This window comes from Struthio camelus, chromosome W (assembly GCF_040807025.1).
Source record: "Struthio camelus isolate bStrCam1 chromosome W, bStrCam1.hap1, whole genome shotgun sequence".
Classification (NCBI taxonomy): Eukaryota; Metazoa; Chordata; class Aves; order Struthioniformes; family Struthionidae; genus Struthio; species Struthio camelus.
Window position 1 is genome coordinate 64,476,618 of NC_090981.1, and position 17,177 is coordinate 64,493,794.

Consider the following 17,177-nt stretch of genomic DNA (forward strand, 5'->3'; position numbering starts at 1 on the left):
CTTCTCCATTCCTCTTTGGATTTACTTCATGCACGGATAACGTTAGCAGCTACACATTGCATGTCATTACACACTGCTGATAGCTGCAGCCCGCAACTGCCCGCCGTGCCGGGGCCTCCCAAAACGGAGAGTGGTCTGGAGCTTGCATGGGCAACCCCACGTCTGGGTGCAGCAACAGCTGCTGCTCCGCTTGCCTGAGTAACGCCCTGCTCAGCCTCAGGTACGGAGCCCCTGTGCTCACTGTCGGGAAACACAGCTATCGCCACGAAGAAGGAAAGAGGAAGCCTCGCACCGCGTTTCTTGAAGTCAGGCGCAGCGATTCACCCAAGTAGAAAGGAACGGCAAGACGCATTTAACCTCATTAGTTTCAGTAGGGCTGACTCTGTGCAATCTATCAGTGTACAGATACATTAGGGGAACTAAACTATTTCCACATCTCATTTACATAATGGATGGGATGTGAAATGAGTCCTATGGAAGAGAAGCGCCCTGGAGGCACTAAAGTTTATCACAATATGTAAGAGTTCTTTTAGATCATTGCATTAAATTTCCACTAACAAGATAACAAATTAATTGTCTGTATTACTGTACTAACCCAAAGCGGATAAAGTGTATGATTTCAGCAGAGGAAGGCAGCTGTTTAAGACAGCTTGGTGGTTATAGGAGGAGGCAGAAGAGATTAGTATGTCTCCCAGCATTTGCCTGCCATGCTGCCAGCCCTCCTCCTGCCCCTTTAAGAAATCTGGCGCTTCGCTAATCTGATGTTGGACTTGAGCTTTATTAGTGAAGCGAGGGAGAATGAGTAAATCAGCTGTATCAGACAAGCCTCAGGACATCTGGAAATTGATCATTCTGCAGAAATAAGCACTCTGTGTTTATTAGCTGGGAGTTCATCACTATCGCTTCTCTTTATCCAATTCCTAAGAGATTTCAAAGCTATCATCATAGCATTAGCTCTTCTGACTGTGCTACTGCAGATAAAGATCAGAAGATCTGTCTAATGATGGCTTTCTCGGTCTCTCTCTCTCTTTCTCTAGAGTCTGAAGCTATCCTGATTTAAAAAAAAAAAATAGAGGTAGGAAAATAGTTGGAATGAAACAAAGCAGTTTTCGTGTCTTAAATTTTTGCCTGTTGACAGTGAGAGCTTTTTGTTATTATTATTACTATTCTGCAGGATCTTGGTTTTATTCAGGGAGGCACGTCCGGTAGAATAGAATTCCCTCATAGAACAGGTAAATTTGAAGTCTCTAATGTGATAGTGGAAAAAGAAGGAAGATAAAAGGACCTAAAGCCATAAAGCAGTGCTGTACATTGAAAGTACAGTTATTTTTAAATGATAATACACGTCAAATAGAAGCCAGGGAAATGAATTCCATAAGTTAGAAAGGTAATAATATTACTTTAAGAAGAATAATTACTTTCCTTAACTGCATTTATCACATAGTAATTCAGTTCTCCCTTCTGGGATATGATGCAATGCCAAACTTTTGACTGATTTATTTAAAATCAGTCTTAAAAAAAAAAAATCACCCAGATATGAGGTTACTCCTGGTTCTTTATTCAAAACGGAGCCATTATCAAAATGCAAATAATATGGCCAGCTTAATGTTTAGATGTGCGTTCCTATACAACTGCACTGTGTAGCTACGTTGTGCAAAGAGACTGGGGGAGAAATCCTCTGGAAGAGTTTTCCGATAACAATGGCCTGATGCATAAACAATTTAAGTAGAGCAACGGCTTTCCAGAGTTCTGTGGGGAGTATGAAATCCAGTATAATGAACTCTCTAAGGAAAAATCCTCCATAGCAGTATCTTCGCAGAGATCAATTTTATCTGCTGTTTTTTTTTTTTTTCTGGTTTTCCATGGCAAATTCGTATTTATTATCTCTTTCGAACTGGCACTTAAGAGTTCCAGCCTGGCTGTGCATCGTACCAGATTCTGTACACAAATAAAAGAAGAAAAGGTGGATGTTGTCCAAGAAGCTTTCCATATAAGTACAAGATGAGAGAAAACAGATGAATGCAATAAGCAGAGTGAACATGATCTATCAGGAAAGCAGGGGCTGTTAATTAATCCGTTTGTACAGAGCCTAGCACGATGGAACTCAACCACATTACTTGCAATGCAAATACCTAATAACAAAACAATAATGACTAGGCCTTTAAAATTAATGTATTAATTATCAGCCAGAGCTCAGAAGTTGCCTAGCCAGTGAATGAAGAATGCCAGTTTTTTATCCAAGTATCTGGGGACCCGTAACTCTTTAAGAAAAGGCCAGTTTTACATCATTATTGTTTCCCCCTGCACGGGCTTTCTGCCAGTCTGCCTTGAACTCAAATAGTGCTACTCCTGATTCGCCCTTTTATTTACGATCTTTATGGTTATTTATTTATAATCATGCCATTGTTGTTTTAGGTTCTTTATAATCTCCTTTCTGTCTCCCCTTGCTTTTGAAGCTATCCCTTCCCTTTGCCCTTTTTCATTAAACAATGATTGATTTCCTCTCTGCTTTGTCCCCCCATTGCTTACTTGCATGTGCGTGCGCTATAATCTGTGATATCAGCAGGACTCAGAAAAGTTAAGATATGAATCTTTAGTGGGATATCTCATTTAAGGGGGTTCTAAATTAGAGGAAATCCACAAAGACCCACAGAAAGCCAGGCGGTAAATAAGATTGGACTCAGGCCAGCTGTATGCATCAGCTTGCACTCTCTCCCCTTCGCTGGGACAGCAGCAAAGGCTAAGATACCCTGGGATGATGGGCTACGTGAATTTTAAACTCTAAACTCTGGACAGCGTTGTGGAACTGAGATGTCAGGAGGATTCATTTTCCCGTGATTCAAAGGTGGAGTGAATTGTGGGGACCCCTTATGTGTGGCCTGTTAAGCAGAACACCCAAAATGAGAAGAAAAGACCAATGAAAGGGAACGACACTGCGTCAGCCCGGTCTGTCCACTCAAGGGATAGGTCTGCCACCGATGCCAGGTGAAGCATTGCAAATCATGGTGCCTCCTTGAGTTTCCAACAGCACCTCAGTGCTTCTGCTTGCCTTTTGATATCCGTGAAAGAAATCTGATGGTTCTTACTTATTAGCAGCTCCCGAGCAGTCAATTACTCCTGTTTCTCAGCTCAGACATAACTTTCAGTGAGGTGAGTGATGCAGAGCGAAGAAACAAAGTGTATGGAACAAAACACAGGCGAGCGAAGCCACGATTCACCGGTGATGAGCTGCCATTGGACCACATAGGCTTTGAAGTAATTCATTACATTTGTATCTCATCTGTAGGAGGAGGATTTTCCTCAGTGATTTGTATGACCTTGCTAAACCCAGATAGGTGGTAATTGAGCAGCAACTGCTTCTTCAGAAGAAACAGAATAAAAATATTGAAAATATTGACTCACCCCCAAAGGCAGTGAGCAGCACTTTGGTCTTTGACCTTTAAGCATCCTAGGGTAGTCAATAACCTGGCTGTTAGATGCTGTGCCTGCCACTGATTTTGATTTGGGAGTAGTTTAACCTTGAACCAAGATCCAAGTAACCACGGCAACAGGAAGTAGGCCTCTCCATCCAAGGAGTGGGAATCCATAAATCAGGGTCCCTAATGCAAACACTGTGTGCAGGTAGAGATTTGAGAGGATAAGTGGTTTGTGAGGGATTACCTTTGAAAAATGAATGACTGTCCCTTGATATGTTGAAGCACAGCTTCACAGAGACTTTTTTTTTTTTTTTATCAATAGAGGTCAACAGGTTACAGCTGCATGTTTTCATACGGCTCTTTATGTAGGCCCTCCAGCTTAATTAGAACCAGATGTTGAGTTTATGAGGTTGTTAGCATTACTATGTACCATATGCACATGCATGTATGTATATGCATATTGATGCATACACTGACATACACACATTTCTTGCAGACAAACTGCATTCATGAACAAATACTGTTGTGGCACTACGAAGTTGTGAAGCTTTATTTCAGCTCCTTTTTTGTATAGGCATAGTTCTGTAGTGCTCTGATCCCATATGCATAATTACCAGGTCAAATACCCCAGTTTCTCTATGGAACACAGCTTTATTCAATGTATAGCACTCACCTAATGCACAGCTGTTTGATAGTTTGATTTTCCTCTCGTTATTCAGTGTGTGACCTCATGTCTCATTTATTCTGCATTTCTAAACTTTGCTATGAGTAGATGAATGTTTCATGAATGTTGATAATTTTATTTTCACAGCACTGCTCTTGAGTTGAGAGGTATATTATTGTTCTCATTTGCAATAGAAGAGAGAGATTAAAGTTGAATGGATACAATTTGAGATACTTTTACTATTTGATTTGAGGCTGTGGAAGGATGTGCGGTCCAATAGCCAGAGACTCCTCTGCATATCTCCACCAAGCCGTGATCTCTTCTGCTACAAACCTATCTCGGTCCTGTCTGTTTTAGACCCATTCTCATTCATTAAGTCCCTAGGCTTTTCATCAGGACTCCTATCCTGGAGTGGCCTAGTCTCTTGCACCTGGTCTCTCAGACTCCTCTCACCACCGCAGCTCTTCTGTGCTTGAGTCTGGTGGAGACCTCTTCCACAATATCAGAGGATCCCTGTTATTTCACGTTTCATATGCAGGGACAAAGGCAGCAATGTTCATGGCAGCTCTGAAGGAAATGTTAGCTCATGTCTAGAGAGGTTGAGTGAAGCCAACAGATGCAGCAACCAAGCACACAGTTTCTGCACTCTGCTTTGAGATGTTCTTGATCTTCTGGGAACTTCTTTGGGGATCATCAGGGAACTCCTGCAAACTCTTTGAGGAACTTTAGGGTACCTACTCTTGCTGGAGGAGGATAGCTACAGGAGGCCATGACGTCTAGCAAGCTGTAGCAGCTTCCGACGAGCTCTATCAGCTTTTCCTGCTGATCAAGAGAAATTCTGCTAAGGGCAGCATGAACATCCTCAGCAATGGTGGTGACACCTCACAGGGCCCAGTCCCCAGCACCGACTGGAGCAGCTGCCTTTGGTACATCAGAGGCCTCGACGGAGGCTTGTCTGGCCAGAGGAGAGAGGAGAGCTGGAACATATCATGAAGGACTATATGGCTCTGAGGGTGATGGCCAAGGACAGTAGGACCCGAGTAGTTTTTTTCCTCAGTCCTGCTGGCGAGGGGAAAGAGCTTGAGGAGGAGTGGATGTGGATCCTGTGGGTCAATGATTGGTTGCACAGCTGGTGTTGGCAGCAGGGATTTGTTTTTTATGACCATGGGACCCCCTGTGAGGTCTGAAGACTGCTAGGAAGAGACAGGATCCACCTGACTAAGTGAGGGCAGAAGTGTCTTTGCTGACGGGTTGGACAACCTGGTGAGGAAAGTTTTAAACTAGAAACAACAGAGGAGGGAGATGATGGCCCACACTCAGGCGAGAAAGTGGTGGACCAGGCTAGCAATCAAAGGGTGCAGGATTAGGTAGGCGGGAGAGACTTCCTAAATAACAAAACAGAGCTGAAAAGGGCCCACTTTCAGCATATGCACACAAATAAGGAAGCACATCCAGGACAGCATTATGGGGAAGCTCTCATACCTTTTCTGGGAAATTATCACGACTGGGAGCCACTTCAAAGTGCCTGTACGCTAATGCACACAGCATGGAATGCACACAAACGAGGAATTAGAAGTCTCTGGGCACTTGCAGGGCTATGAATGCTGTAATGGATGGATACAGGCTTTTTAGGAAGGATAGACTGGGAAGGAGAGGAGGGACAGTTGCTATTTATTTGACAGAGCAGCTGGAATGCAGGGAGGTCTGCTGAGGGACAGGTGAGGTGCTTTTTGAGAGTTTATAGGTCAGGATTAATGGGTGGACCAATATGGTCAACATGGCTGGTGTCTGCTATTGACCATCTGATCAGGAAGAAGTAGATGAGGCCTTCTTCAGGCAAGCAGAAGAAGCCTCACCTTCAAGTCCTCATGGGAGACTTCCACCACCCCGATATCTGCTGGAAGGACAAAACTACTGCAGGGCACAGACAAAACCAGGAGGTTTCTGGAGTGTATTGATGACAACTTCCTGACACAAATGATCAAGGAGCCAATAAGAAGAGGTGCTCTGCTGGACCTTGTACTTACACACAGGGAAGTGCTGTTCAGAAGCGTGAAGGTCAGGGGCAGTCTTAGCTGCATTGACTGTGAGATGGTGAAGCTGAGGGTCCTGAGAGGCAGGAACAAGGCAAATAGCAGAATCACAACACTGAACTTCAGGAGAGCAGACTTCGACCTCTTCAGGGACGTTCTTGAAAGAAGGCATGGGAGACTATCCTGTGGAGAAGAGTGGTCCAGGAGAGCTGACTGATATTCAAGGATCATTTCCTCCAAGCTCAGGAATGGTCCGTCCCAAGCAGAAGGCAAACAAGCGAAGGCAGCAGGAGGCCTTCATTAACGAGCAAGCAGCTCCTGACAAAACATGAAAAGGAAGTGTACAAGAGGAGAAAGCAGGGACAGGTGACTCAGAAGAAATAGAGAGATACTGTCCAAGTGTGCAGAAATGGGGTTAGGAAAGCCAAAGCCTGGAGCTGAATCTGGTGAGGAGCGTGAAGGGCAACAAGAAAGGCTACAAGTACATCTCCATTAGTGGCCTGAGTGATGGGATCAAATGCACCCTCAGCAAGTTTGCGGATGCTACAAAACTGGGAGGAGTGGCTGATACACCAGAGGATTGTGCTGCCATTCAGAGGACCTCAGCAGGTGGAGGAATGGGCAGAGGGGCACCTCATGAAGTTCAACGAAGGGAAGTGCAAAGTCCTACCCCTACGGAGGAATAACCCCATGCACCACTACAGGCTGGCGGCTGATCTGCTGGAAAGCAGCTTTGAGGAGAAGGACCTGGGAGTTCTGGTGGACACAAATTTGACCATGAGCCAGCAGCACGCCCTTGCAGCAAAGGCCAGTTGTGTCCTGATGCATTAGGCAGAGTGTTGCCAGCAGGTCGAGGGAGGTGATCCTTCCCCTCTTCTCAGCCCTGGTGAGGCCACACTTAGACTGCTATACCCAGTTCTGAGCTTCTTAGTGCAAGAGAGACATGGACATCCTTGGAGCGAGTCCAGCGGAGGGCCACGAAGATGATTAAGGGCTACAAGAGGAAGCTGAGAGAGCTGGAACTGTTTAGCCTAGAGAAAACTCTGGAGGATCTTATCCATGTGTATAAATATCTGATGGGAGGGAGTAAAGCAGATGGAGCCAGACTCTTCTCAGTGGTCTCCAGTGGCAGAACAAGAGGCAATGAGCACAAATTTAAATATAGTAAATTCCATTTAATCATAAGAAAAAAACACTTTTTTACTCTGAGGGTGGTTTACCACTGGAACAGGTTATCCAGAGAGACTGTGCAATCTCCATCCTTGGAGATAGGCAAAACGCAGCTGGACACGGTCCTGGGCAGCTTGCTTTCGCTGACCCTGCTTGAGCAGGGGCCAGGATCCCCCAGAGGTCCCTTCCACCCTCAGCCATTCTGGGGTTCTGTGTCATGTAGTTTAGTTTAATTGCTTAAATCTAATATATCTTTGAGATCCGAGTGCAGGCTGAGTTTTGAAAGGATAAGCAGTTTGTGAGGGTTTGCCTTTGAAAAATAAATGACTGCCCCAGATATGTTGAAGCCCAGCATAGCAGAAACTGGGAGCAAGTTTTCATAAGTTAGCAGAGTAAGGGCTACCGGAATTTCATAAAGAAGCAGCTGCTAGGCATTTTCTAAAAAGGGCAAAAAAAACAGCTTTATTGTAAAAAAATGACTGAGCCATTTTGGCTGCCTTTCCACTTGGTAAATTCCTGTACTTACATATGTACATGCAATATGTATACACACACACACACACACACACACACACACACACACATTATATATAAATGGCTGGATGCACTTTCAGATATATCAGACAGAGCTGGCTATCTAATATGTAAAATTTCAACCTAAGCAGTTGGAATCTGACACATTTACAAGCAAACAAAATAGGTTCAAATCATGACAAGGTTTGAGAAACTTTTCCAAGGAAGGAATCTACCAGCCCTTCTTGCATAACCATTATTTTTCTGAAACATGTGATCTCTTTGGAGTATTTCTACCACTCTCACTTGTTCCATGCTGTAGTCCATGTGAGAATAATTCTGATTCCTTCAGAATCTGTTGCTAGAGAAGTGTATCACAAAGGTATTTTTCTTTCTTTTTCATATGCTCCCACCTCTTTGATGACTTGCAAGGTAAATTTTCATTAGGAAGGGGATTCCTAAAGAACAAGTAAAAGTGCAGTGTGCTTTAGATAGAGAATTACATGCTCAGGCTGTTTCTGATGCCTGGTCCTTACTCAGACAAAACACCCACTGAGTCAAGTGACTGTAGAGTAGTATGTAAGTAGAGAAGTATGTAAGTGTGTGGAGAATACACTGCCCAGGGAGTGATAAATAGACAATGCGACTGAATAGAGATATGAAGCATGTCTGTCTGTATACATATGTGTGTGTATGTGTGTGTGTGTTTACTCTGAGAAGAAAAAGCAGTCGTGTGGAATTACTGTGTTGGTTTACCATTGTTTTTAGAGATCAGTGATGGTACATCCTGAAGCAAAACTATTAAAAGCAAACAAAACCCATGATCCTTGCTAGTATCAAGACCACATTCCAAGCACATATAGTGGGAAATATGGAAATATATCGGGACAGCAAACACCGTAACTGGTTACCCGTTTGCAGATATTCTCTAGCTAGGTTACTTCGTCAGGGTTCATCCAAATTTTGTTTCTTTCCCCAGGAATTTCAGGTCCCCACTTAAAAGCAGATCAGACTTCACTGCATAGTAAAATGGAAAGTTCTGCCTGTAACATGATGACCAGAAGGAAACCAGCAGCTGTTGACAGTGTTGCAATGCCAACTCCAGTATTATCTCTCTTACCTTCATCATCAGCAACATCTGAAGCAGGTAATGTTGTTTTCCTCCATCCCCTCTATTTATTCTTCATCTTCTTCCTTCGGGACTCCATGCATGCTTGTACAGCTCTTCCTGATCTGAGTAGTAGTTGCAATTGTGCATATCTGATGTGATAATCAGGCTGTAATTTTTCTAGTATTTTGTTATCATGATGATATCTTGGCATATCAAATCTATTTCATGCGTATACTACTACCATTTGTGCAATAATAAGGGCAAAAGGAGCAAGGCGTAGAGTCTAGCAGGGGACTATAACTCGTGAGTGCTCTTCTGAGGCCTGTTCTTTTTTTTTGAATGTCCCCATCCCTGTAGTATGAACATGCTGAAAACACAGTGAATATCTAAAGAGCAGATGAGATTTCTTGTTGTATACTTCAGTGATTTTAGCATAATATTCTGTCCTGCAAATGTGAAATTGTCTGGTGCAATGAACTGTGGTTTAAAATATATTGGAATAAATAAGTCAGAGTAACATGTTTTTCAATCAACTTCTGTTTTATGCTTTTATTTTGAATCAGATCAGAAAACTGATAGCTTTATACGGTCAGAAATTGAGTCAAGTTATTCAGTCATCGCCGTGCCTTTTCTCAGCCTGGATAAAGAAGTTAATCTTGCGTTGTGTCTTAATTTCCAGTGAATGGGGAATCTTCAGTACGTTACCCTGCGTCCACCCATTAGGAGTTTCCTGGTCATTTCAAACGTCTGACTCCACATTCACCAAAAATTTACTTGTATCACAGAGTGATATGAGAGCATGTTTAATTATGTGACTGGAAGTGCTGTTTCAGTGTATTCCTTTTGATTTTCCTCTAGTCTCCTGAATAAATAGTGAAAACAAGGGATCCATGCTGTAAAGTTGCTTCTCTAAAGATAAATTTTTATGTAAGAAAAATCAGGAGTCTCCATTTAACCTCTAATACTTTTCTATATATAAACTAAGGACAGAATTTTAATGCAGCGGAGAATGGAAGCGCAGAAATTTTTTATGATCAGTTTCAAGATGAAAGTATATGCTTGACTGCATAGTTCATTCTTTCCATTTTCAGAAGGCTAATTAAATTGTTGGTTTATCTGTAGCCCAGATGTGGAAATAATTTAGTGAAAACTGAGCGAAACTGTGTTAATGGGAAAACAGGACAGTGCTACGGGTTTCCTGTAATTAATGGGGAGCTCTTTGAAAATTTCTCCGTCGAAACCAAGTCGACAAACCGAGCCCAGCTGTTGAGCAAACGGTCTTCTCTGTACAGTGCTCTGGTGAGTGGCCTCAGGCACCTCCGAAGGGATCTAGAATGACAGGCAGGAAGATTGATCTCTCCTGCCACGGATATACCAAAGCCTTCCCGAATAATGTTAGGGGATACTAATGGAGAACCTCCAAGCAGTGTGATCTGCCTGGGCTTGCCTCCTCCTTTAGCAACACTATGCTGCAGTAGGTCATTCGGCCTGCTTTAAACCGCCGTTGGAAATGTATAGGTTCGGTCGAGCTTTCTCTCTTTGCCTCAGAAGCTATTTCCTGCGTCTTATTAATCCTCTGGGACTTCCCGGCGTGGTCTGCGGTCATTTCCATTTTTCTCCGGCTGTGAGACGGAGCAACACTGCGTTATGTACCCCGGGGAGGGGAGAAACTCCAGTCCTTCATGTACCTTATTTTAAATATGTAAGGCTGTTTTTTTAAAGTTAGTTCCTGCTGGTTTATTTGCAATGCTTGTGACTTACTTGAGGTGGCTAGGTGAGGTTGTTTGTGTATGGAGAGCGGGGAAAGGATGGAGGGAAAGCGCCAAGGCTTGGCTGGAGAGAAAGCAGCAGCGGCAGAGTGCAGTGCCGGCGTGTAACTCTGCGGTTTGTTTTCACAGCCTGCGCTCGAGACGCAGCGTTTGCAGAGGGTACCGCAGTGTGCGTGTCTAATAGCAGAGGGCAAGCCTCACACAGCTGTTTGCAGATAGCAGTCCCGAACTGCTGAGGCTTATCTGAATTACCGGTGTCTTGGGAGGCAGACTTCTTCCCTCTCCCAATGCTCTCTGGAGAGCTCAGAGAAAGATCTCCTCCAGAAAGGGTCCTCTGTGTGGAGGAAGAGGAAAATCAGGAGGCATTTGTCTCCTGACAGCCTTTCACTGACAGTTGAGTTCTTCCTTTTGCTGAGCTCTGACTGCTTTTTTCCACAGTCTTGGATTTTGAGGTTATGGCTTGCTCCTCTCTGTCCTTCCAAGTCTCCAGGCAGGTCCTGTGGTGGGAAGACGAGAAGGTGTCTCTTCCCGCACCTCTCTGCGGTGTCAAATTCAAGCTGTCTCTATATGCAGCTGCGTTGAGAAGAAATGGCCTGATCACTGTGAGTAGGTAGACATCCACAGTTGGGAACAGTCACAGAGCAAGTGAAGGTTCAGACAAGCTCTTATTGTGCCTGTGCAGCTTCAAGTAGTTGCAATCTCTGTTCACTTTGGGCCAGATTGTGCCAAGTAGTGTCAGGCCTTCATGGAGGCAATGCACGGCCCTGCAGCCTGGGGAAGCGTAGGGAGATAGCTGCGCCCATGCAGCACCGTCCCCCCGCCACACACTCTCCATTATACAGAGGCTGCCGTCTTGTTGTATCTTCTCTTTAGGAGCGTACTCCCTCCTCATCTGCCTGTGCACGGATGTGGCGTTACTGTTCCTCGCCTCCTCTTCAGCCCTCGCTAGATGACTTCCACTGGACAGAGCAAGACGAAAGTCTTCCTCCCACATCAAGGCTTCCATGTGCAAAATGTAAAGTAGCTGCAGGAGAGCAATGAAGTCTAAAAGTGATGAAGATAAACTAGGGTCCAGAGTTGGGCACGATCTGCCTGAGTAAAATTGGAAAGCTTAGTACTCAGGTTTGATTTTAAGCTGAGCAGTATATCACATGGCAATACAGCAAAATATTTTGTATCAAAGATTGCTCACCAAGAGCTTCCAGATGAGTTGATAACACCTAATGGCTCTCACTCTAATAGTGGTTTATTTTGGCAGATCTCACTGATATTTTGTCATATGCACACCTCATCAAATCTTCCCCCTGCAGACGCATCAGACTCCTTTCCACACAGTCTCTCCGTTCCAAATGTAGAATCCGATGTCCCTGACTATAATGCAAAATAGTAATACTGGCTTTCCAAACATTTCCTTCAGAAAAGCTGGATATAAAGCATATTAATTATTCAAGACATGTTCTGACCATTGACAGAATATGTAACACAGCTCAAATATTTTCTAAAAGTTGTGAGTTCAGAGGCTTACTAGGGAGAAAGGCAAAAACAATATTAGTAGTTTCTAACAAGCTTCCTGAGAAAGTAATAAACACTCCAAAGCATTTACAAAAGAAAAATTAGTGTGGTAAGCCAGCACAGAGCAACTTCTTCCTAACTGAGAAGATAAGTTTCAGTCCAAAGGGGAAGGGGATGCCTGCTTGCTAGGTTATAAAAGGGCACAGTATGTAAACATCATGCCAGAAGACACTGCTACTGGTATTGAGTTCATAGATTTACACCTAATTGTAGGCATCTACCCATAACTCTCTTCGTATTAGTTAATCTTGGAGAGCTAGGCATTTCAGCAGAAAGCAAACACCTACGTCCACACAGCATGGTCACTGTTTACCTGCTGTTGGGCTCCATTCAGTTTGCCAAGCCTGGGTGCCTTGGACCATTTGGGTGTCCAAGACACCCTTCGGGGCTGGTGGATAGGACGCAGGATTTACAGGACACTCGCACCCTCCTTGTCCAGTCTCCAGGTCTCAGAAGGGTTCCCATGGTCATCTCGAAAGGCTCCTACTTTAGAAAAACAAGCCCATACTGACTAGATCTCCACTGACTGCAATGGGATGTTGATGCTGAGCTGCAGAAATAGCAGATAGTGATAGAACTCAGTAAAGACATAAAATCTTTGCAGATACTTGGCTAGTGGTTTTTTTTTTTTTTTTCAGATTAATTTCCTGTCCTTTGGCTTACTTTCTTTGTATTGAAAAACAAGATTAATGCAGAATCTCTTGATTTCACCATGGACCTTGCAATTTGTATTGTTTTTTCTCACATTCCAGATTCCACCATGAGCTGAAATTTTTCGATTTTGGTTTCTGCAAAAAAATTGCCTCTTGAACATATGGGTTTTACAAAGGAAATCTTGAAAATGTGCCCTGAATGTAGCCATGAAAGGCAAAATGCGGACAGCAAATACGAGGGGTGTGCAAAGTGTTTGATTTCTTAAAATCTCATGACCTGAAGCCACTCTTAGGACTAGAGAAGGGTTGAGAGAGGTGTGACTCAAAGGAGTTGAATGCTTAGAGCTGGAAATATTGGGAAAATATATGTCAATCAATCAGCAGTGAGGCCGGATGAAAGTAATTGTTTTGTGTGACAGGGATCTAACCTTTTTGATCAGATGACTGAGAAATAACTCACTCACTGCCACTTGCCCTTAGGGCTCTTAAATCAACACTTTTTAGGGGTGACCTACTTGAGAGGAGTTTTGTGCAACTAATTAGATTATCTCTAGCAATTTCAATATTTCATTTCCTTTTGCCTTTTCTTTGGTACCAAAATGACTGCTTTTCTCTTTTCTTTTGTCTTCTGTGAATCACAAACTATAAATGGGTTTTATTTTTCTTTTTGGTGTGGGGAGTAGGTTACATATGGAAAATGTATTTTGTTTTGTAATTAATGAAAACCAGACTTTGGGAAGTTGGCCATCCAGGTCTTTATTTATAAGAGAGCATATGTCTGTGTTTTGTTTATGACTCACTCCTACTTCTTGCATTGTAACTTGGGTTTGTTTATGCAAGCTCTTTGCTGAATCCAAGCAACATGGTGGTATAAGAGCCAATAATTTATGTTCTCCGAAAGGGGAGGACAGTGAATGAGGTTTGTATGCTGAAACTGTCATATCCCATAGTGAGCAAGGAGAGATTCTGCCACTTGACAGCTCCTGGTTATCTACAGAAAATGCTACAATAGCAACTTTATTTTAAACTACTGCTAGAAGATTGGGCTGTTAGCCATGAAGGGAGTGATAACCCCCAAATGAACCTTTCTCGAAATCTTGGCTGCTCCGGAAACTTCAAGGATTTCAAACCCAAATGACTGCTTGACAGTCAGGTGTAAATTAAGTTTGCAAGTAGATGTGGGCTGAGGTTAATTTAGTGGGATGTTTTATTCTTTACTGAAAAGAAATTCTGAACTCCATCATTTCTTTTCCAGCAGTGCAGAACGGATATGTTAGGAGTGAAAGGGAGCACCAGTTATTGCAACAGCAGAATTAATACAGTCCTTTTCTCTCACAAAGGGGTAGTTACTTCTAATCCATGTGCAGATCCTGAACTCTGAACAGATGCCACGTTCAGTAAAGAACAATTAAACAATTTAAGAAAAACAAGCAAGGTCTCGTGTCCTAAGCAAAGCACCAGGAGCCAAGAACTGCTGGGTTCTCTTTCCAGCTCTGACAATGACTCACGACGTGACCTTGGCAGAAGACTTAACTACTTTGGACTTCATTCAGATCTCAACTACAGTGATCTGAATCAGGAGTAAGCTTACTTTGGAGGCCATTAAAGTCAATTATATGACTGAGTAGTTTCAGCTAGTATCTGCGGAGATGATATTAAAGAAACCCAAGAAGGGGCAATGAATTTGCCACAGGTGAGGTGAGCCACGGAGCTTGTCTGTGTCCACTCGTTTCAGTAAGAAAACCTTTTTGTACTAACTGACGTCCATGTTGAGCGTTAAAGACCAAGGGGAGGACGTCCAGAATTTATATGTGGGGTATACAAAGTTTAATAGCGAGTCTGGTAAGCCAATATGACACCTACATTAAGCAGCCCTTTCTTCCCTCCCACTGGAGGTTTAGAAATGAGGCAGTGAGGAAACCCATAATAAAATGTTGCCGTAGAAAAATTTAGTTGCTTTAGAAGAGGAGAGAGCCACAGAGAGATCTCTGAGGACTGCTTAATAGTCAAAGTTGCAAGTGTTTTCATCTAGGCTAGTAAAAAAGGAAGTAATAGCAATTCTTCTGGGACTGTCGTTGCAGTAAATAATCTTTTCATTTTTTAATTTACTTTTCTGTGAAGAGTCCTGTCGCACGGCCATTGTTTCTTCAGTCTTAATGCTCCTATTTAGGCTACAAGACTTAAAAGCATCTAGTCTTGGTGGTGCTAACAGTGGGAGAAGGATGGTGTCCATTCGCTTTTGTCTTATCCATTCACGTTTCTGCCCTTGTCTCCCAACAGCCAGCCCACCGCTGAAAAAAAGGTTCAAGCGCCGTGAAATCGAAGCAATCCAGTGTGAGGTGCGCAAGATGTGTAACTACACCAAGATCCTGTCCACGAAAAAGAACCTGGATCATGTGAACAAAATCCTGAAAGCCAAGCGGCTGCAGAGACAATCAAAGACAGGCAATAACTTCGTCAAGAAAAGGAGAGGGCGTCCCCGGAAGCAACCTCTCTCATTCGACGAAGACTCCAGAGACCAAATGCCCGTTCTGGAAAAATGCGTTGACCTTCCCAGCAAAAGAGGTCAGAGACCTACACTGAATCCTTTACTATTGGAGCAAGCAGCCACCCAAGATACAATCATGGCCACCATCGAGGCTGTCATACACATGGCTCGAGAGACGCCACCTCCGCCACCTCCTCTCCCGCCTCCCCCTCCTCCTCCTCCCCTACCTCCGCCTCGGACGCCGCGAGTCGGGAAGAGGAAAAGCAAGTCCCCGCAGGAGGAGGAGGAGGACGTGAAGGTGAAACGGCATCGGAAAGGCAGAGGGAGCGAGAGCGAAGGCCTTCCCTAACGCCAAGGCATCCCGTCGAGCGTGGGGCGCTCCAGGACTGAAGGCGCGCGGTCTGCTCGGCACCTGCGGCAGCATCGGACTCACTCGTCTCTTCAGTAGCACGGCAGCCGAAGCCCTTGGCGGAGAGCTGGCCAGCATCTTCCTCTTCATCAGCTTTGGCACCAGCCCCAAGGAAAAAGGGGGACGGGGCGAGGGTGGGGGTTGGATGGGTGGGGGCACGGAGGGCGGGGAGGGTGTCAAAGTTAGCGAGACCATCTACTTTGCTGAATTTCCAAAAACTAACCTGCATCTCAGCATTGCTGTTCTCATACCGTACCCTGAAGCGGGAAGTCGTCCGCGCAGTAAGCTGAACGTCGTCGTTAGAGCTGCATGCTCAACTCTGATTCTGTTTGGTGGGCCAGGTGAAACTAAGAGTAACCATACCATAGTAGAAATCACTGTAAAAAAAAAAAAAGGAAAAAAAACAACAAAAAATGTAATTTTCTCAACTGTGATCTTGGTTATAATCTGTTTGGTTTTTTTTTTTTTTTCCAGTTTTATATACCTACCAGGCTTTGGGGCAGCATTACCCACAATGCCTGACTCCTGCTAGAACTATATCTATATTTTTTTTTCTCATTTACTTGCCTAGTTACAACTAGCTGCAATATAGGCAATAGAAGAGTAGAGCCTTACATGCATACGCACTCTTTCCGAGTGCTATCCCAAGAAACGATGGAATATCATAGCATTTCAAATAAGGTGTACATGGATATTCAGTTATGATAGCACGTTTCTATGAAGCAACTTGGCGTTTTCAATGGCATGTGAAAGAGGGGTCATCTGTCAACCAAGTTGTTTTGATGCTCGGTACATATGAGTCAAGAACAGCAAGGCACTTCTGGGGAATAGAGTTATAGCAAACATGGACAAAACCACCAAAAAATAAAAAGAAAAAGGAGAAAAGAAAAAAATAGGACAGAAAAAAACAGAGTAAAAAGACAGGGCCCAAACCTACCAGTTCTTACCACCTGCAGTTCCCAGCGAAATTGATGGGAAACCCAGGATCTGAATTATTTGCATTGGGTAGCAATGCCTTGATATGTTCTGTTAAAGAAAATAGCTAAAGTAGATTGTTTTAAAAAAAATAGAAAACAAAACCCTATGGAAAATAGGTTCTTTCTTGGCAATTATTTCTTAAAAAAGAAAAGGAATAAGTGTTCTTATCTGAAAAATAAAAATAAAAATGTTCAAAGGGTATCACCACTGCAATTGTATTAATGCCACTTTGGACATGTTCTCCAAGTTGTGGTTGCCTTAATAAACTAAAAAAAATTTTTTTTGTACATAATGTAATTATAAAGCTCTCAGTCTGCATGGATGCAAACTGTGTGTGACAAATCGTCTCTTTAAATGGTCAGTTCAAATTGTACATTTCTCATTCGAGTTGTACGTTAGCC

General features: G+C 43.5%; 1 protein-coding gene across 8 annotated transcripts in view; it reads left to right on the forward strand.

Moving 5' to 3' along the window:
• The window catches only part of LOC104138508 (SET-binding protein), a 267,878-nt gene extending 250,999 nt beyond the window's left edge, over positions 1-16,879 (forward strand). For 7 of the 8 annotated variants that reach the window (XM_068925068.1, XM_068925066.1, XM_068925067.1 and 4 more), the window contains 2 exons: positions 8,776-8,943; positions 15,182-16,879. In XM_068925068.1, the coding sequence (XP_068781169.1) occupies positions 8,776-8,943; positions 15,182-15,738 (725 nt within the window). In that variant the 3' untranslated portion in view covers positions 15,739-16,879. The remainder of the gene's footprint in view (positions 1-8,775; positions 8,944-15,181) is intronic. The other variant, XM_068925069.1, reaches the window with a different exon arrangement.
• Positions 16,880-17,177: the final 298 nt, after the last annotated feature.